This window comes from Arachis ipaensis, chromosome B5 (genome assembly GCF_059453495.1).
Source record: "Arachis ipaensis isolate K30076 ecotype BB chromosome B5, ASM5945349v1, whole genome shotgun sequence".
NCBI lineage: Eukaryota > Viridiplantae > Streptophyta > Magnoliopsida > Fabales > Fabaceae > Arachis > Arachis ipaensis.
Window position 1 is genome coordinate 17,533,677 of NC_142440.1, and position 21,168 is coordinate 17,554,844.

General features: G+C 37.6%; 1 protein-coding gene across 2 annotated transcripts; it reads left to right on the forward strand.

The window, feature by feature from the left end:
* The first annotated feature begins 14,849 nt into the window (after positions 1-14,849).
* On the forward strand, positions 14,850-17,035 carry LOC107643128 (alpha/beta-Hydrolases superfamily protein). Of its 2 annotated transcripts, none has more exons than XM_016346699.3 (3): positions 14,850-15,090; positions 15,401-15,515; positions 15,771-17,035. In XM_016346699.3, exons 2-3 carry the CDS (start codon positions 15,454-15,456, stop codon positions 16,735-16,737), a joined length of 1,029 nt encoding a protein of 342 aa, XP_016202185.1. In that variant the 5' UTR covers positions 14,850-15,090; positions 15,401-15,453; the 3' UTR covers positions 16,738-17,035. The 2 variants fall into 2 exon arrangements, with proteins under 2 accessions (XP_016202185.1, XP_016202184.1); XM_016346698.3 differs by having other exon boundaries at positions 15,003-15,199.
* Positions 17,036-21,168: the final 4,133 nt, after the last annotated feature.

Below are 21,168 nucleotides of genomic sequence, written 5' to 3' on the forward strand. Positions count from 1 at the left end.
ATCTCGATAAATTATGTCTTTACAGGAGAGAAATGGGACCGAAATAAGACAATTGTCAATGAAATATTTGCATATAATGTGGCATTAGATATCATGCATGAAAGTAAGGATCTTGAGCCAAGATCAGTCGAAGAATGTCGACAAAGGAATGATTGGCCAAAATGGAAATAAGCCATGAAGGCTGAATTAGACTCACTTACAAAACGTGAAGTCTTTGGACCTGTAGTCCGTACACCTGAAGATGTAAAACATGTTGGATATAAGTGGGTATTTGTGAGAAAACGAAATGAGAAAAATGAAGTTGTGTGCTACAAAGCTCGACTTGTGGCACAAGGTTTTTCACAAAGGCCTGATATAGATTATGAAGAAACGTATTCCCCTGTAGTGGATGCGATAACATTGCGCTATTTGGTCAGTTTATCTGCATATCATAAATTTCATATGCATTTAATGGATGTGGTAACAGCCTATTTGTACGGCTCATTAAATCGGGATATCTATATGAAAGTCCCTGAAGGACTAAAGATATCCAAACCATCCAATGAATATTCGCAAGGGTTATACTCAGTCAAATTGTAAAGATCTTTATATGGTCTAAAGCAGTTTGGACGAATGTGGTATAATCGTCTTACTGAGTATCTGGCCAAAAACGGATTCAAGAATGATGATATCTGCCCGTGTGTTTTCATAAAGAAATCTGCATCTGGATTCATTATAATTGCTGTGTACGTTGATGATTTAAATATCATTGGGACTCTTGAAGAGATTCCAACAATTATAAAAACTCTAAAAGAAGAGTTTGAGATGAAAGATCTTGGAAAGACTAAATTTTGTCTCGGCCTACAGATCGAGCATATAAAAAGTGGGATCTTTATTCATCAAACAACATACACAGAAAAGATCTTGAAAAGATTTTATATGGATAAGTCACATCCATTAAGTACCCCAATGATCGTAAGATCTTTGGATGTGAAAAAGGATCAATTCCGTCCTAAAGAAGAAAATGAAGATATCCTTGGTCCGGAAGTACCATATCTTAGTGCCATTGGAGCGCTAATGTATCTTGCTAATAATATGCGACCCGATATATCATTTGCTGTGAATTTACTAGCAAGATATAGTTCCTCTCCAACCAGAAGACATTGGAGTGGAATCAAACAAATTTTTCGATATCTTCATGGGACGGTTGATATGGGATTGTTTTATCCCTATGGATCCAAGTCACAACTAGTTGCCTATGCAGATGCCGGATACCTGTCTGATCCACATAAAGGGAGGTCTCAAATAGGATACCTATTCACATATGGTGGTACAGCTATATCATGGAGGTCCACGAAACAGACGATAGCAGCAACCTCCTCTAATCATGCTGAAATACTGGCGATTCATGAAGCTAGTCGCAAGTGTTTTTGGCTGAGAAGTCTGATTCAATATATTCTGTCATCATGTGGACTGATTGATCATAAGATAGCTCCAACTGTCCTGTTTGAAGATAATACAGCATGCATTGCTCAACTTAAGGGTGGATACATCAAAGGTGATAGAACAAAGCATATTTCTCCCAAATTCTTCTTCACTCATGACCTTCAAAATCAAGGGACAATTGATGTCCAACAGATCCGTTCAAGTGACAATCTGGCAGATTTATTCACGAAGTCACTCCCAAAATCCTCCTTTGAAAGATTGGTACATGAGATTGGGATGCGCCAATTTCGAGACATCAACTGATGTCGACAAGAAGGGGAGACTGTACTCTTTTTCCCTTGGTCAGGTTTTTTTCCCATTGGGTTTTTCTTGACAAGGTTTTTAATGAGGCAGTCCCTATCACTAAAGGATATTGTACTCTTTTTCCTTCACTAAGGTTTTTTCCCACTGAATTTTTCTTTAGTAAGGTTTTAACGAGGCAATAATCCTAAATGGACATTTAAGGGGGAGTGTTACGATAAGTATGAATGTCCATCAAGTTAACGTTGGGCTGTGCAATATTAAATATATGCGGTGCTTTGTTTCCCCATGGTAGACTTCATATTAATGAAGTTTGAAAAGGAGAATGTTGGACAAGTATAAATAGGGCATGGGTTTGTGATTATACGTACACAAGCAAGTAATAATAAAATCACTTCTCTCTTTATGTTGCAATCAAATACTCTTCTCTTTATATTTCTACTACAATTCTTTCTCTTCTTTTATTTTATTAGTATTCTGAATTCTCTTTTCTATTACTCTTTACATATAATATTAATAGCAATATTAATCATCTTTATTATATTGAGATAGTAATAATAAACATATGCAATTCTCTCTCTCTTTATTTTTAATACTTCTTTCTATCTTTGTCTATATATATACATTACAACATATAATATTATTATATATATATAAAAATTATTATTGAGCTAATTATTTTAATACTAGATTCTTCTATTTATACATCTCTATTATATATATCTTTTATTTCACAACAAAAAGCTTTTATTCTAATTTTTTAGTGAGTTTAACTAATTCCGCTAGGCGCTAGCTAACTAATAAGGGGTAACCAATTAGTAAATTTTTCTTTTGAATTTTTTTTATTAAAGGGAATGCCAATTCAAAATCTAATGAAAAATAATATCTAAAATTTAAAAGAAAACATCTAATATCATTAACGACTTAACGTCTCTCTCTTCTAGGACTTGTCGTGTTGTTGTTGCTGGGTTCCGCCTTGCTGTCATCGTAGGGTTTTAGCCGCTTCGTCACAGATGGACCAGCCCTTTACTACTCTCCATCATCTATGTGCATCTGCGGGCTTTCTCTTCGCCGTCACAAGACCTGGGCTCTGCTTCCTCTCCTGTTTTGTTGTGCTCTACTGCGCCGCCATAGTTGGAGTTTCAATCACTCCGTCGTTGCTGGGCAATAATTTCGTTGCTCCCCCATCATCGCTGTACACTTGCTCTGTCTCTGTTGTCGTGGGTCCAAGGCGTTGGTGCCTCTCCCCGTCGCGCTGTGTCCTGCTGCACCATTGTTGCGGGAGGTCAGCTACCCCTGGCACTTGGTCTGCTTTCCTTTTGCTGTCGTGGGTCCTGGGCTTGATTCTCTCCATGTGCTTCTTCTCTATTTTCTATTTAGAAAGAAAGAATGGGACATGATCCGGCAACTACGTCGAAGAAGCACTCTCCACAAGAGGAAGATCTGTTACTGTGAAGCATCAAGAAAGCCAAATCAAATGGACATGAAGCCTTGCCGGATGTAGATACTGAATCACAAAGGCTAGGGATGAGGTGAACATGCAGGTGGAGAAAATAACCTCTACGAAAGTTGTGATGGATAGGCTCACTGAAGAGAATATGTTAACTGTAGTTGCGAACGAAACAGATGTTCACGCTGGGGCGTGCTCGTATAAGGACTGCAGGATGGTACTGGAATAATGCTATCACAGGAAGATATTTATCAATTGGTGGTTGAAGACTATAACCAATGTGAGACTAAGGATATGCCTTATGAAGCTTAGGCTCCCTTCGATCCAAAACCTATAGTGGAGGTGTCATTAGAAGAGTTTTGAGGATTAGTGTAAACCATGTAAATGTTCACTAATTGTTAAATTACTCGGGAAAAGTCTTGGTTACTGGTCAATATAGTCTTGGGTGAGTGAGTTTGGTCTTGAAATTGGGAGGTGAAGATCATTGATCTCATAGAGGATTTTTTTTGGGTTCAGTTTACGAATGAAGGAGATTATCAACATGCACTTATTGAAGGACCTTGGCAACTAGCATATCACTATCTTTTAGTACAGCATTGGAGACCTCTGTTTTAACCGTCTAGGATGGGTAAGAATTCCAGATCTTCTGGTAGAATTATATACTAAAAAATTATTCTGAAGAGCAGGAGAAAAAATTAGTACAATGCTAAAAATAGACCAAAACACTTCCATCCACTCTAGGAAAAGTTTGTGCGCTTGAGTGTCGAAATTGATCTCTGGTAAAAGTTGGTATCAGCAATTCAGGTGTTGGATCGATACTTTAGAGTTGAATACGAAGGATTGCACTTGGTGTGCTTTGGCTATGGCAAGTATGGCCATAGATTGGAAGCTTGTTAGGAAGGAAATCAGGGAAAAGATATTCAGTTGTTACCGAGGTTGATTGAGAAATCCCCAACTGTTTCGCCTCAACTGGAAGAAGTAGATAATTCTGGTTTGGTTCCAAACTCCTCAAACTCAGATGTCCAATCAGCAAAGAGTACGGATGCAAACGGCAAAAAATTAGGAGCAAGAGATAATACAAAGATAGGAAAAGCTTCTAGTATGTTTGGGTTGTATATGTTAGTGAAAAAACCCAACGAAGGCCGACTCGTAATACGGATGCTACTGACCTAGGAAAAAAATGATTCATATCTCTGGATTGGGCTTTCAAATTATGGATAATGAGGAGGCTCACGTCTCAGATTATGTCTAAGTTCAAAAATGGATGGAGGGGTCAAATAACCTCAAGCCAATATCTCGAAAAGATGAAAGAAACAATCTCCTCCAAAAATGGGCCCGGCTAGTAAAATCCAACCTCATGTCAGTCAGACAAAAAGTCAAAGTGTAAGGAATGATAGCATAAATGTGAGGAAAGGAAGTGCTTAAAGTTCAGAGGCTGCAATAAAAAAAGGCAAGAAAGTAATCACATCCAATCAAACAAAGGATTTGAAGAAAAAACAAGAAGACTATTGGATGACGCTGGAAATGCTTAAACATGTAAGAAATTGGGTGGGAGACGGTGCATTAGCTTAGTGAGGTATCCCGTATGGTTGAACACATTTGCCATCCCAGAAAGATCTTATAGTAGTGGAAGCGATTCGCCAGAGGAATGGGTCAAAGCTCGCAATGGCAAACCCGCCAAACCCGAGTGCGCCTGGGGTAGGGGTAGCTGCATCGTCAACTAGCATTCCGACCCCTGTTGAGGATGATTCGTCGAGTATGGTGGTAGCGTAATCCATCAAAGCTTTCAGTCTTGGTCAAAATTGACTAGTGCCTCATATTCCTTTCTCTCTAAGTGAGTTTTGATGAATATTCTAACATGGAACTACAGGAGGGGTTGGAAGCAAGGACTTTCCCAATTCGCTGTGAGAGTTGTATTGTAGATGCCATGCTAACCTCGATTGCTTTCTTGAAACGCATGTCTCTGGTGCAAAAGCACGTAATCTTGCAAGATGGTTTGGGTTTTCAAACTAACATCTTGAAGAAGGAGTTGGTTTTTCTAGAGGTATCTGGATACTATGGAACTCTAACAGCTGGAAGGTTGATGTTATTAAGTCTCATAGACAGTTTGTACACTTGAAGGTAGCATATAGTATAGATCAGATTTAGCATTTGACGGTGGTTTATGGTTTCCCTCATTTTGGGTTACATTATGCTCTGTGGGAAGGCTTAATGAGAATTGCTGTTTCCTTACATGGTGAGTGGTGTGTGGGCGGTGTCTTTAATAGTGTGTTATCAATGGCAGATACATGGGGGTAACTATCAGCTATCAAGAGACTAATAACACTTTGCGGATTGTCTCTTAGAATGTGGGTGGCAAGATATAGGGTTTCAAGGCCAACCTTTCACTTGGCAAAGAGGATCAACTAGAAGAAGACTATAGATAGATATATTGCAAACAATGCATGGTCCCAAGATTTAATCAAGAAGTAGTGAAACACCTTCCAAAATTAAAGTCTGACCTGCTCCTATTCGTTTTCATTTTGCTGAGTCAAGTGGCGAATATTCTTCTCGGCCTTTTAGATTTATTGTAGCTTGGCAAACATATGCGGAATTTAAGAAATTGCTGGAGAGTAACTGGTAGAAAAATAGACCATTGAATGAAAATATTTCAAAGTTTATGGATGTAGCAAGCATTGGAACAAAGACGTATTTGGAAACTTGTTCAAAAGAAAACACCGATTGTTTGCAAGATTGGATGGCATTCCTATTGCTCTTTGGTTTGAGATAAACCATTTCCTAGATAATTTGCAATCCTCTCTGTGGAAGGAGTTGGAGATAGTGCTTATTCAGAAAGAGTTTTACTAGAAGTAGTGTTCTAAAAGGAGGAGGAAATACCTCCTACTTTCATAGCATTGCGACTTCTAAAAAGAGGAGGAATAAAGTGACTATGTTAAAGAATAATGAAGGGGTTTGGATAGATGATTCCCAATAACTTAAAGATCTTGAGGCACAACACTTTCACAATTTACATATAGAGGATATACCTTATGAGAAGTTGGAGTCCCCTAGCTTGTTTCCTCCACTAACTGAGGAGGAAAGTCGACTAGATAGTATGGTAACTGATGAAGTGATTTTTTTCATCACTCTTTGCTAATGGGTGCTTGGAAAGCTCAAGGACCTGATCGCCTACCTCCGATGTTTTATCAGAGTAACTGGGACTCGGTTAAATGGTCTTTGGCAAAGTTGGTGAAGAAAGTATTCGTAGATCATGAGAAATTCAAGGCAGTCAACAGCACTTTCATCTCCCTTAGTCCAAAAAAGGACAATTCAGAATCTTTTAGTCATTTTAAGCCGACTTAATTATGCAACGTCACGTATAAGTTGATCACTAAAATCATTTTTCACAGGCTCAAAACAATTATGCCAAAGCTTATTAGTCTATCTCAATGCAATTTTGTTCTGGAGAGGCAGAGCACGTATAATATTCTAATTGCTTAGGAAGTTATTCACACAATTAGGACAAAGAAAGGACAGGTTGGATATATGGCGATCAAGATCGACTTAGAGAGAAAGCATATGATAGATTAAACTAGGAATTTATCCTCTCATCAAAGCTGGTCTACTAGAGAGATTGATTAATTTGATTGTGAAATGTCACATGTCAGTAGAAATGAAAGTCCCATGGAATGGTGTCCCATCTAGTTCCTTCCTTCCAATTAGAGGTATTAGACAAGGAGACCCCATGTCCCCCTATCTATTTATATTATGTGTGGAGAGATTATCTCAGATCATCTCTGTAGAAGTAAATCACAAACTTTGGGAACCAATTGTCCTCAATAGAGGTGGTCCAGAACTATCTCAGCTTTCCTTCGCAGATGATATATTATTATCTGGGAAAGCGTTTCTAGATCAGGTTGAGATAGTAAAGGGTATTTTGGACTTATTCTGCTAGAGTTCAAGTCAAAAGATAAATTAAGAGAAATCAAGTGTCTTCTTCTCTGACAAGATATATTTGGCAAGGAAGCTAGAATTGAGTAGAGCTTTAGGGATGAGGCTAACATCCAATTTGGATAAATACTTGGGAGTCTCCTTGCTGCATGAATGTACAAAAAAGGAAGATTTTCATTTTCATCCATGATAGAATGATATCTCGACGCGCAAAACCTTTATCTTGCAGGCAAGGTCACTTTGGCCCAAACAATGAGATTGTCACTGAGTGTGTGTGATAAGATTGATCAAATCTGCAGAAATTTCGTGTGGGACAGCAACAATGCTGGTAGGAAGATCCATTTAGTTAGTTGGGAGAAACTGTGTTTGCCAAAAAAGTTTGGCGGCTTGGGATTCAGACTGGCTAGAGTAGTAAACAATGTTAATCTCATAAAATTAGCATGAAACTTAGTGCAAAACAGGAATGCTCTTTGGGTCAAGGTAATCAGAAGAAAATATAATATAGGGAGAATATTATTCCCATCATCAAGAAGTTCCAATCTTGTTCAAATGCTTGGAAGGGTATCGCTCAAGTATGGCCTAAATTTGAAATAAATTTGGTATGGCATATCGGTAATGGTGATAGCACTCGATTTTGAAAAAATTATTAGATCTACGACGTGAATAAACTTGAAGACTTTGCTCAACCAGATATATCAGAGGATATGCTGAACGACATGGTCAGTAAATATGCAGCAAATGGCAATTGGGATTTAAGTAAAATTAAGGAGGTTTTAGGAAAGGACTGGATCACTATTTTCTCATCCTTGAAGGCTCCAGAAGCAAACTTGGGAGTTGATTAGGTAGCGTGGCTTCTTAATTCTAACAGTAAATTTAGCATTAAGTCAGCATGCTCTATCAACTTGAACGCCTCTGAGGACTCTAACTGCAAGAATTTGATGGATTAGCGACAAATTTTTGTGAGAAATATTTTTTGTCACTAATCTGTCACTAACTTGCGAGGAGGAGAAAAGTGTATCCCTCCACAAATTATCGAGGAGAATAAAGCAATGGATATCGAAGCTGACAATATAATGTGGTTGGCTGATTGCTCCTGCTCCTGCTATTGTTTTTGTTCTTGATTTTAATTTACTTTATCTTCACTGCTGTTCTGATCGCTGCTATTCACTTGGTTAGGAAGTTGTGCTGCTCTGTTCTATTTCTTTCTGCTTATGTTTTTTGAAAGATACCCTCATCAACTTAAATATATTTGCTAGATATATTTACTATTAAGATAAACAATATTCAACCATTCCTTTATTCTAGAATCAGTTAAATTTGCTGATTTAGGACTCAATATTTTAGTTGGATCCAGGGCTAGAGTTTGATCGTGAAGTATACCTTCTAGAATTTCTTTCAAATACTGGTGTAGTAGTTGGTGTTTCTCAGAAAATGTCATTTTCAGCTGGTTCAGAATTTCTATGTTTTGAGCCCTCTCCTCAAGCATAAGCAATATTGCACTGTTTGCTCTGTCATCTTCTTCAGGTATTATAGTTATTCATACTAAGAATTGATAAGTAAGGTGAACTGTACTACAAATTTAGTTATTCTATGGTTAGTAAATTGAATTGCGTACAAAGTTTTTGTTTTCTTTGGTTGGGTGCACGAGATGAAGTTGTTTGCTTTTGGCAGATGATTTATGATAAGATGAATGGAAGAAGTAGGATCTTTGGTTTCGTGACCATGTCTTCGATTGTGGAAGTTGAAGCTGCTAAACAGTAATTCGATGGCTTTGTAAGTTGGTGGTGTTCTGTTTGATGATAATACATCTTACTATTTATATTTTTTATTATTATTATATCTTTTATTCTGTGAAGTTATCTATGTTAAAATTTGAAAATGAGGGTTCCCGTTTCAGATCTTCTTCTAGGGGTGATTTAACGAAAACTGTGTTCATGTTGGTAATCTTGCATGGGGTGTTGACCACATAGCATTTGAGAACTTGTTTCGTGAACAAGGAAACGTTTTGGAGGCCAAGGTAATCTATGATAGGGAAAGTGGAAGATCAAGAGACTCTGGATTTGTGATTTACAGCAGCTCTGAAGAGGTCAACAGTGCTATTGAGTCCTTAGATGACACGGTAAGCATGCAAATCTACTCCTAATATCCTGTTTGCTAATCATAAATAACAATTTAATGAGTTTGAACTTGTCCATTTGTATATGTTACATTGTAAGTGTAATGGGTTGTCGTGGCATCTAGTTTCCATCTATCATTGTTTGATTATTTTGTATTTAGTTATTTATTCTTTTGTTCTTGAAAACATGTGAAGAAGCTAAGGGTGCATTTGGTTTGCGTTTTCATTTTCTATTTTCTGAATTTTGTGAAGAAAAAAGTAAAAACAGGAAGTAAAAACAGAAAACAGGATTATATTGTTTTCACTGATTTCATTTTTCCTTCATAAAATCCAGAAAACAGAAAATATTGAAAATAAAAACAAAAAATGAAAACGCAAACCAAATGCACCCTGATGTTTCTGCATTTTCTTATTGCTATATGTATATACTTTTTTTTTGTTATGTAGAATCATGAGCTTCCCCTAACATATGATTTCCACAACTATATGCTATGGATGATGAATTTCGTAACATTGTTGGTAGTAGGTAATTTCTCGGGATAAGTACTTTTTTAGTCCCTAAAGTTTGAGGTCAAAATCAAAATCGTCCCCGACCTTTTTTTGTTATTAAAATCATCCTTAACGTTACAAAACGTTATAAAATCGTCTTTTTCTACTTCAATTTTATTTTTTTACCAAATTACCCTTATTAAATAATAAAAATAATAAAAAAATTAAAACAATCCCTCACCCCACTCCCGTAACCCCTCACCCCCCACCCCCTCACCCCCTCACCGTAACCCCCCACCCCCTTCCTCATGCCCCTCTCTTCATAGTCATCATCATCATCATCAACAGAAAATTCAAGCAAAAAATATTCCACAACAAATTTCACAAAAAATTCAGTTCACAAAAGAAGAAGAAGAAAAAGCGGTGGTGCGGTGGTGATGCGGTGCGGCAGGACGGCAGGGCGGCGGTGCGGTGGTGCAGTGCGGTGCGGCAGGACGGCAAAGTGGCAGGGCAGGGCGGCGGTCCCCCTTCTCTCCCCCCTCCTCCCCTCTCCTCCCCCCTTTTTCTCGCGGCCCCCCTTTCTTTCTCTCCCCACCCCCTTTTCTTCTTTTTTATTTATTTATTTTATATTTATTTTATTTTATAATTTTTTAATAATGAAGGGTAATTTGGTAAAAAAATAAAATTGAAGTAGAAAATGACGATTTTATAACATTTTGTAACGTTGAAGATGATTTTAATAAGAAAAAAAGGTCGGGGACGATTTTGATTTTGACCTCAAACCTTAGGGATGAAAAAAGTACTTATCCCTAATTGCTCTAAGATGCATTTGGAGTCTTTTTTTTAATTAGCCTTTCTCTAAGATGTTATTTACTGATGTTATTTTTCTTTGATATTTTTGTAGTTTGATCGTAGTATAAGTGACAATATTGGTGAAACTGAATGTGGAACTGGTGGACATGTTCTTTGTGTAATTGATATGCCAAGTCTTAGGTGGTGTTTGTATTTTTCCTTTTCTTAAAATTTTTAATGTGCAATGAGGAATTGAGATGTGTAATGTATAATGAATTTTATAGAAGTAGGATCACATTTGTGCAGCCAGATTGAAGCATTTCTAAAGAATTTAGTGAATACTTACTTTTACATGATATTGTAACTAAATCTTTTTCTTTATTAGTTTACTGATTAAGTCATATTTTTTAGAGCTATTGAATAAATAAAATAGCATTTAATCAAACCCAAAGGCTTGATTATTATTAGGTTAAGCTTTAATACCTAATTTCTTTAAACATGGTTTGAACTTTTTTAAATATGTATAATTTTGATGAACTAATTTTATTTGTTGGCGTGTTATATTTTTTTAGTTCAATTACTATAAAATAAAAAATATGAGGTTTATTTTAGTATAGCGATAAAATTGGTATACTAATTAATATTCTGAAAAAATTAGCGACATACTCGTTGTTGATGATGGTGACAAATTAAAGACTATTGCGACTGAAATATTTATGAGATATTTATCGATTTGTTACTAGTTTAAAAGAAAATCGCGATGACATTTCGCGATAGTATTGCAACTAATTGACTACATATTATTTTTTAGCAAGTTAGCGACTACTTCATAACTCTACTTTCTCATTTAGAATAGCTTTGGTTTAGCGACAAAATTCCTACAAATTTGGTTAAGGATTTTCAAAGATTAGCTATAGATTTGCTACAAAATGTGACAGATTTGCGATCATATTAGTGGATAACTTGCGACGAGTTAGGTTTGGAAAAATTTCTCACTAATTAGCGTCGACTAAGCATTCTATTTTGTCTACGAAGTTAGCTTGCATTTAGCGATGAGTCTGTTGCAGTAGAGTTTGTCGCTATTTAGTGACTACCGTTTAGTCTATTTCTTCTATGGAATTAGCTTTTACTTTAGTGATGGATTTGCGACTATCTATTTGGTAGCTAAAAAACTTTCCGATGAAATAGCGACTGTTGAATTTGCCTCACTGATCTGCGACTTGTAATTAGCGAGAAAAGTATTAGTTGCTAGGTGGTAGCTAATCTGTCACAGATTATATTTTGCGTCAGATTAGCGATGATTTTATGACTCTTTTTGTGGTGCTAATCAGCCATATTCTTGTAGTGTCTAAACTGAATTATTTTTGAGAATTTGAAAAGTTAAAGCCTCCTAAAGGATGCACACCTTTCTTTGACTAGTTGCTAATGAAGCTGTTTAGATAAATAAGGTTCGAGCTCGCAGGCACATGACCCAAGAGGATACTTGTCCGTTTGTGGTTCTTCTTCAGATTTTTTACTCCACGTCCTTCGCGACTGTAGATTCGCAAAGAATACGTGGAAGAACATTGATACTTCATTGAGTTCTGGTACATTCTTTAGTCAACCCCTCCTTCCCTGGTTGTTAAAGAACTTTTCATTTCAATCCCATTACCAAGGCATTTCTTGGCCCTTGTTGTTTACTTGCACCCTATGCTCTCTTTGGTATCGTTACAACAAGCATATTTTTGAGAGGGACAATGCAGTAGATGAAGGTAAGATCCATGATTTGGCTGTGTACTTAGCTAAATAGTATAACTTAGTGCATGAGAAGATAACTTGGGCAAAGAAAAGTGCTGAGTGCTTTGCTGAAAAATAAATTCATTGGATCCTCCCAAACCCTCCTTTCATTAAGCTAAATTCTGATGGCTCTGTTACAAAAGACGGCCAGGTAACCTGCAGAGGCATGTATATTAAGAGATCATGAAGGTAAGTTTTTAGCTTGTTATAGTGCAAATCTAGACCTATAAGGTGACTTTAGTAGAGCTCTGGGTATTCTGTTGGGGTTGGACTTAACTCTAACCATTGGATACATGAATGCTTGTATGGAAGTGGATTCCAAAGTAGCATTAAGTCTCTGTCTTCAAGAAACCATCGAGTTACACTCTACAAGACCATTAGTTTTGGCTATTAAAGATCATTGTAGTAGGATAAGCAATTGGAACATCGTTCATGAATTTCGAGAAGCGAATGCTTTTGCAGATACATTGGCATGGCAAGGACATGAACTTCAGTTGGGATCCCATTTTTTCTTCTCTATTTTTCTCATGTATTTCGTTAAGTTTTCATATAGACTTCATTGGAACTGCTTTCTCTAGAATAGTTTCTATATAATTTTCTTTCTTTTTGGGCTTTATGCCCTGATGTCTATAAAAAATCATTTTAAAAATTTCAAAATTTATTTTCAAAATTCCAAAATAAAAAGAAACATCTAAAACGTAACAAACAAAAACACCTAAAACTTAACAAAAATGAGATATCCAAAACCATTTTAAAAGTTACAAAACATAACGAAACAAAACATCTAAAAATTTGAAAAAGAACATCCAAAAACTAAGCAAGAAACATCTAAAACTATCAAAAAAATAATCCAAAAAGAAGAAATATCCAAAACTTAAGGGAAAAAATCCGAAACTTAGGAGAAAAAACATTAGTATAAAGGATCATCCAAAATGAAGAAGAAGAGCGATGCAGTCAGAGCACGACGTCCTTCTTCCTCGCTAGTCGTTCCGTCGCGAGATTCGGTGAGGCAACAATTGTGGCATGTGGCGATCTCTTTGGTGGCGTGATGCACGTCACGACCCTCGGCGCGGCAACAACAACGGACTTATGGCAGCCTCCTCGGTGGCGTGATGCGCGACCTCCTTAGTGTGATGCGTGACCTTCTTCCGCTTCTAAACAAGTGTGTGTTGCGGCGGGTGGTGGCGGAAGGTTGAACGGCAGCACTATAATGGCGTGGGTGGTGCGTCCTCAGCGATTGCGGCTCTGGGGAGAGTAAGAGTGATAAGGGTTTGTGATTGTGTTTTTAACTGTGAATGGGAGGGAAAGTGAAATTAAGGTAACTCTTTTAGGTGTTGTCTCATATTAAAAAAAAAAACTTAGCTAACATGTACCCTAAGCTTACCACTAGTGGAAATTTTTAAATATTTTCATTTAATGAATACAAAACAAATGAATTGTAAACTTAAATTTTTTATAATCTTAACATGTGTCCTAAGATAGCATTTGTTTTGTGGTATTGAGACGGAGATTGAAGGACTGAGACTTAATATCATGTTTGTTGGCCTATAGGCTGGTACTAAAATTTCAGTCACCGTTCCAAAATTTTAGTATTTGAGTACCTCCAAAAAATGGGAACACAGGGAACTGAAACTTTAATAACTTTTTTATTTCCTCATATGTCCTCATTCAAAATTTTATTTTCCAAATTTATTCTTCACCCTCAACTTCATCCCACCTCTTACTCCACCACCCAACCCCACCTCATCTTTCACTCTACCAACACACTTTTGCCACCACTAACAATAGTGTCAGCAGCAACAACAATCTCATCAATCATATTCAACAACAACAATAATACCAAAAACAAGAACAATCTCATAAAAAACAACAATTTTAGAATAGAAAAGAGAAGAATAGTGAGACATAGAGGTGGCACGGCGGCATGAAACTGGAATAGAGACAGCGCAGTGAGCACAAAGAACAGAGACGGCACAGAGGACCATTGACGAGCATAGAAAACAGAGGCGCAATAGATTTGACCCCAAGTGCAAGATCGGCTATGGCGGGTTTGGCTCCATCTATCTCGCAGGCAGTGACAAAAGAACTTGATGGTTTTGGCCGAGTGAGCGAGAGTGACAGAGGAGCTCGACGGTGACAGTAGAGCAAGCAAGAATGACAGCAAAGCAAGCGAAAGAGAGCGAGCCACCAAGAGAGAGCAGAAAAGGAGAGGCAGAGGCAAAGCGAGCAGAAAGCATATAGGAGAAGGAAAAAAGGAGAAGGGGGTAGGTGGGTTTAGGGTTTTTATTTTATTTTTTAATTAATAAAAACATTTAGTAATTTCAAACATTTTAGTCTCTACTTTTATCTCAAACCAAACAGGACATTGAGACATAATTCAGTTTTATACACTTTATACCAAACACAATATTAGAATTTATTTCAGTCTCAATCTCCTAGTCTCTAATTCTCATTCTCATCTTTCTTTCAAATGCTACCTAAAATTTGCACACGATAGATAACGAACCAAAAAAAAAAAAAAACCGCATTAACACATAAACCTTAAAAAAAAAAAAAAAGAAGGAAACATATGATGGTTTATTTATTTATTATGAATTTATTATAGTAGAAGCAACTTGGTGGAAAATGGAAATGATTGGTTAAGGGGTCGCATCGGAAAGCAACCGGAGTACCACGGCTAATCAACCACCATTACCAGTCACCAAATACCAATAATTCTTAAATACTAAACAACACTGCATCGCTTCCATTTTAAGCTCACCCCCCTCAGCATTCAGCTTCTGCATCTCTTCATTCTCATTCTATTGTTTAGGTATCGTATCAATCTTATTTCCATTCACTCCCTGCAATTTGGTTTTCTTACTGTTACAGATGCAATGTAACTCGATCTCTACTTTGCATTTTGCAAGTTGACTTTGTCGGTGAGTTGAATAATTGTTGATATGCAATGTGTTGAGAATAATGCGAGCAAATTAATTATTATTATTATTATTTTGTTGAAAATTGAAATTATTCATCATGAGAAACCTTTTACCTGTACTGGTTCATCGTTTATAGGGTAGATTTCACAGACCGATAGTAATGACTGACAATTGATCCATTTACCTTTCCTCTTTGCATAGATGCTAATAACTAAGGAAGACATCTGCGGAGTTAGGGTGTTACTGTTACTGTAATGGCCTCTGAGAGGGAAAGTTTTGACCTCTCTGGACCCTTATATCTAACGCATGTTGACTGGTAAGTTCTTCCAGACAATCACTACTTTATTCACCATGCTTCTTATGCTTAATAAATCTGTGTATCAGTTTCCTTGATTATGCTTTACAGTATATGTTCAGAGCAATATATAAGGAAAATTGATGTTTCCATTGCTATCTTTCTCTTCAATATTGAAAATACTTGTTGACTAAAGATATAGTCTGAATTCAAAATGTTTAATCTGGGGAGTACTTTCTTTTTGGCTAATAGACAAGGAGATTTTTATTACATTAGGGATAATCCGAATCATCGAAAGTCAGTTGCTGCTAGTTTGGTCCAAGGTGTTTATGTGCTAGAAAAGGATAGACAAGAACGACGCGAAGGGACAGATGCTCTAGCATCGCCTTGGTGGGTTTTCTTCAACTTTCAGTTACTCCATAAACTTGTTGATGATGTTGATTCCTCTATTTTTGGTGCAATCTATGAGTTCAAGCCCCCATCTACTTACTGCAATGACACTCTTCATAGAAGTCCAAGCTATGTCATTGCCTTCAGGGGAACCATAACGAAGGCAGACTCAGTTTCGCGTGATATTGAGCTGGATATGCATTTTGTGCGAAATGGTCTTCATCAAACTTCGCGCTATGAAATAGCTATCCAAGCTGTTCGAAACATGATAGCTACTGTTGGTGATTCAGGTATCTGGTTGGCTGGTCACTCTTTAGGATCGGCAGTGTCATTGCTTTGTGGGAAAACCATGGCCAAGAGTGGAAATTTCATTGAATCATTTCTTTTCAACCCTCCATATGTGTCTGCTCCAATTGAGAGAATAAAGGATAAGAAAGTGAAGCATGGGCTTAGAATTGCTGGCAGTGTGATAACAGCTGGACTCACCCTTGCTGTGAAAGCTAAGCAGAAGAAGAGTTTGTCATCTGATCCTTTTGCTGCTTTCTCTGCTTGGGTTCCATGCTTGTTTGTGAATCCATCAGATCATATATGCTCTGAGTATATTGGATACTTTGAACATAGAAAAAAAATGGAGGAGATTGGTGCAGGGAGCATTGAGAGGTTAGCCACACAAAACTCCCTTGGGTGTCTGTTGATGGGTGCATTTGGGAAGGAATCTGAACCACTGCACCTCATTCCTTCTGCTTCTGTTACAGTGAATTTGACTCCTTCAAGAGATTTCAAAGAAGCTCATGGGATTCACCAGTGGTGGAAACCTCACTTGCACCTTCAATCCAAACTCTACAAATACTAATACTACTTTCTAGTTGCAACTTTTATCTTTTTGGTTTTCCATGTGATGCGAGGTTTAGATGGATATTAAGCACATATCACGCTGTTAATTATTAGTTATTGGACATTGTAGATAAACAGTATTGTTTATTTTTAGGAATTGTTAGCTTTCCGGAATCAAATCTCGGCTTGGTTATGTTTATTATTAGGGTTATATCTTTTCTTACCAAAAATACGTATGCATTGAGTAATTATGTATACAGATCAGCACAACTTATTCTTTGTTATTCGAGTATTCCTGATAGGATACATTTACAATATCTCAAGTTAGACTATTTTGCAAATGAAACACAATTTCACAATCCAAATACCAAACTCATCAATTTTATCCTCAATTTTCACCGTTTGTCGGTTGTTATGTAATGGAAATCCCCTTACCACAATTTTGAGTCACTTTCTTCCTAAGCAAAAATGCTTAATCCGTTTCCATTTTTCAACAACTCATTCTCCATCAGGCCCACAGGCCATTGGCCCAATCATAAATCATCAGCCACAGATACAAAATGACACATGGGCCAGGCTAAAAAGGCCAGGTCGCACCATAAGCTAAGGTGTTCCTCACCGTATACAGCCTTCCCCTTCTGTGCTTATCCGATTGCAGAGTGTCCCCCATTCGCAGTTTGACACGCATCCATCCATAGACTTTAATACCGGGATGCTAAATCAACGTTTTACATGGAATCCCCAAAATACCCTCACCGCCTTCACATATATAAATAAATAAAATGGTCAGGTGATCAGTGTTCAAGTGTGAAAAGGGAAAACAGTGAGAATGAAGGACGCCGGAAAGAGCCACAAGGCGAATGGGAAGCTGCCCTCGGAGGCGAGGAGAGACCGGAAATCGGCGACGGGAATCAGCGGGTCGCCCAAGAAGGGAGGCCACGGAGGAAAGTTCACGTGGATCGGCGGCCAAGGCTACTCGCACGTTGAGATTGGCCCGGAGGTTCTCGATGCGAAGGATCCAAACTTCGACGATCTGGAGGACGTCGCCGCCGTGTGATCGGCAACGTCGTGGCGCCTCAGCTGAGTCGGCAACATCGACGGTGATCAGATCTGTAAATATCAACTTGATCCGTGGAAAATTAGAAATAAAATGAAACGTTCGGAATGGGTTTCGTGATCGGATATTGATATTCTATGTCTGAGTTTGTGGTGGGAGTAACCATGACTTGTGTTATTGTAAATATTAATGGCCAATTCCATTATTGAAATTGTAGTGTAGTACCAGCATCAGTGTCAGTTTCAGTGTCACTAGTATTGAGCTATTTCGTTTTCAGTTTTACTGTTCATGCTTTGTATTAAACTTCCTAAACTTAATTAATCTAATCCAGTGCTAAATCTTAAATGTTACATGTTCTGTGGTCAAAATATCATAAATAATAACCAAAAATAGTAACCGATTTGGGTCGATCGAGTAAGTTCACTCGGTTTAAATAAGTGTCGCGCATTTCGAATTCCGCCCCAATAGTGGATTAATCTGCTGGTGCGGTTTATATAGTTTTATAAATATTACAAAGTGTCTGCAGTGGTTTATATAATTTTATAAATGTTACAAGTATCTTTATAAATGTTACAAACAAGTATAAGTTTCAGAAAGTTGTAATCTGTTAATAATAATTTCAAATCATTTTAATTCCATATTATTATTTTTACTAAAATACTCTTTTAATTTAATGAAATAAAAATATTTTGTTATTTAATTTTATAAAAAGATTTAACTAATTTTTTTGAAAAAACAATTATTTATATTTGCAAATTTTGTAAACACTTACAAAAATATCTGTTAACTTAATATTATATTTATAAAAATAGATTTTATGCGATAAAAGTACTAAAATTCTAATTTTTTATTTTTTTAATAAAAATTTCAAATAAAGAACTCGTGTGTTTTAAATTTTTAATTATAAATGAATATAATAAATCTCTATTACAGTTACAGAATGATTCACATGATCAATTATAATTAAATGTGGATCAAAAATAAAAAATGAAGGACGTGTAGGTAGTAAATCATAAATGTAGCTCAATAAAATTAAATAATGTCAAATATGAAAAGTTTGAATTATTTTTGCTTTGGTTACTAAATATTTCTGCAAATTTAATCGACCACTTAATATTTTATTTGGTGTCTAAAACGCCACTTAATATCGATGGATACAAGTAGTATAAGAACAATTTAATATATCAGTCAAATAATAATAATAATAATAATAATAATAATAATAATAATAATAATAATAATTCAATTAAAAATTAATATAATAAATTTTTTTATTGAATTTAAAAATTTATTAGATTATAGTATTGAAATATAAATTTTTTATAGTTTAATTTAATTTATTTATTTTGTATAATTGTTGAAAGAGATAATAATTTGAATAAATTAGTGTATAAACAATTATGAATAATTAGTTATTCTACAATGTATTTAAAAAATTTGAATTTAAGATAAGATAAACTTTTGATAAGATAAGATTTAAATTTAAAATAAGATAAACTTTTGATAAGATAAACTCATACTCTATATATATGTACAAGATGTCTCTGGTACGGGTTGAGAGATGGATCGGGAACTTGCGGGTCGAGGCGGATGCCGGATCACTTGACTGGGGCGATGGGGGGAGGTACCTGCAAAGACACTCCGACGCTCAAGTCAGAATGGATCTGAGAGGTAGAAAGTGTGTGGAGTGGATGAATACCTGGAGGGACCTGGGTCCTCTATTTATAGGTGATGGAGAATATCTTATCTTATCTTATCTGGCTAAGATAAGGGAGACGTTTGAATTCGAAAGTCGGTTAGGAATCCTGAGAGTGCCGTTTTCAGGCCTTCTAGAAGCGGGGAACGGGTCGGACCCGGAGAACCGGTGTCGGGTTCATTCTTGGATCCGGGACGGTGGGCCGGATCCGTAACAGTTGCCCCCGCAGCGGGGGAGCGAACAAGGTCGATCTGTCGCTGAAAGGTGCGATGCTTGACTGTGGGCTTCAGTTTGTCTCGGGAGTTCGTTTGGTTTTTGAAGGGAGATCGGTGTCTCGGCTCTGGCTTCGCTGAAGGCCCGTCTGACCGTTTTTTGGTTTGACGTGACTCCTCCGATTCTGCCGTGTCTGTTGCGTTCTTCGAGGCTTTATTAGCTTCTTTTTTCGAGGGAGGGTCATTAAATGTGAAGGGACGCTTTCCCTCATCTGCCCCTACTAGCTTTAACTGCGTTTTAGGGGTAATTGTGTCTTTTCACCCCTCTCTTTGAAACCGTTTTGGATTTTTATTTCAATTCCCTCGCTCGTTTCCCTTTCTTTTTCCTTTTCCCATTCTCTTCTGAAGAATTTCTAGCTGCACAGAAAGTCTCCTCCTTTCTCTGTGGTCTTTCGTTTTCTGGTTTTTGCTTGCTGGTTTTTGCTTGCTGCTTCTGCTTTTCGAGCTTTCTCAAGTGTTCTTTCTGCATTTCCAGGTTAGCACGTTTCGCTTATTCTTTCCTGTTATTTTGTGAATGCTGCTCTGTTTTTTGCCATACATTGCCTATTTTTAGTTTTTGCGTTGGACTAGTTTCTTTGGGTGGGGGTAGTTTTTTGAGTTTTTGGAGGGGTTGAGCACTGCCGTGTTTATTCGGTGGTGGCGGTGTACCACCGTGTTGGTTTGGTAGCGGTGTGTAGGTTTCTGTCTTGCTTCTGTCTAGGGTTAGCAGGCTGATGGTGGTGCTCCTCCCTGTTTTAGGTATGCAACGGCGAAGAAATGAGGGTGTGAGAGCTCCAGTAGCCCCTTCCAGGGGAGTTCCCAATCGTTATGGTTGGGTGACTAGTGATGTATGGGGCGTTCCGTCGCGGATGACGGAGGGCGACCTTCAGCGGCTCCGTGATCAGGGGGCCATCTGTGGCGGTGGTGATGAGGAGGGGCGGTATGAGCTTGTCCTCCCGGATGCCGACGAGCGCGTTTGTTACTTGAATCTGCATTCCCCCACCGTTCCGGATTGGATGTGGGTTTATGAGTCGATGTTCACTCGACTCGGCGTGCGACTCCCCTTCTCGCCGTTTGTTCAGGATCTATTGAGTCGGTGTTCCGTGGCGCCGTCTCAACTTCACCCGAACAGCTGGGCCGCTGTGCGGTCGTTTGAGTTGGTGTGCCGGTATCTCGACCTTCCGGCTTCCGTTCCTGTTTTTCTTTTTCTTTTCTTATGCACTCTTCCGACTAAGGAGGGGAAGCATAAGAAGGGGTATATGTCTTTCCGTGCTCAGCCCCATCGCCGTATTTTTGGCTTATTTGAGGATTCTTTTCATGGTTTTAAATGGGAGTATTTCAAGGTGCGTCCTGTCCAGGGGCACCAACCATTCTGGCTGTCGCCGGAGGGCGTACGTCGGTTTCCGACATACTGGAATTTCCAAGCTGGCCCGTCGGTTCTAACTA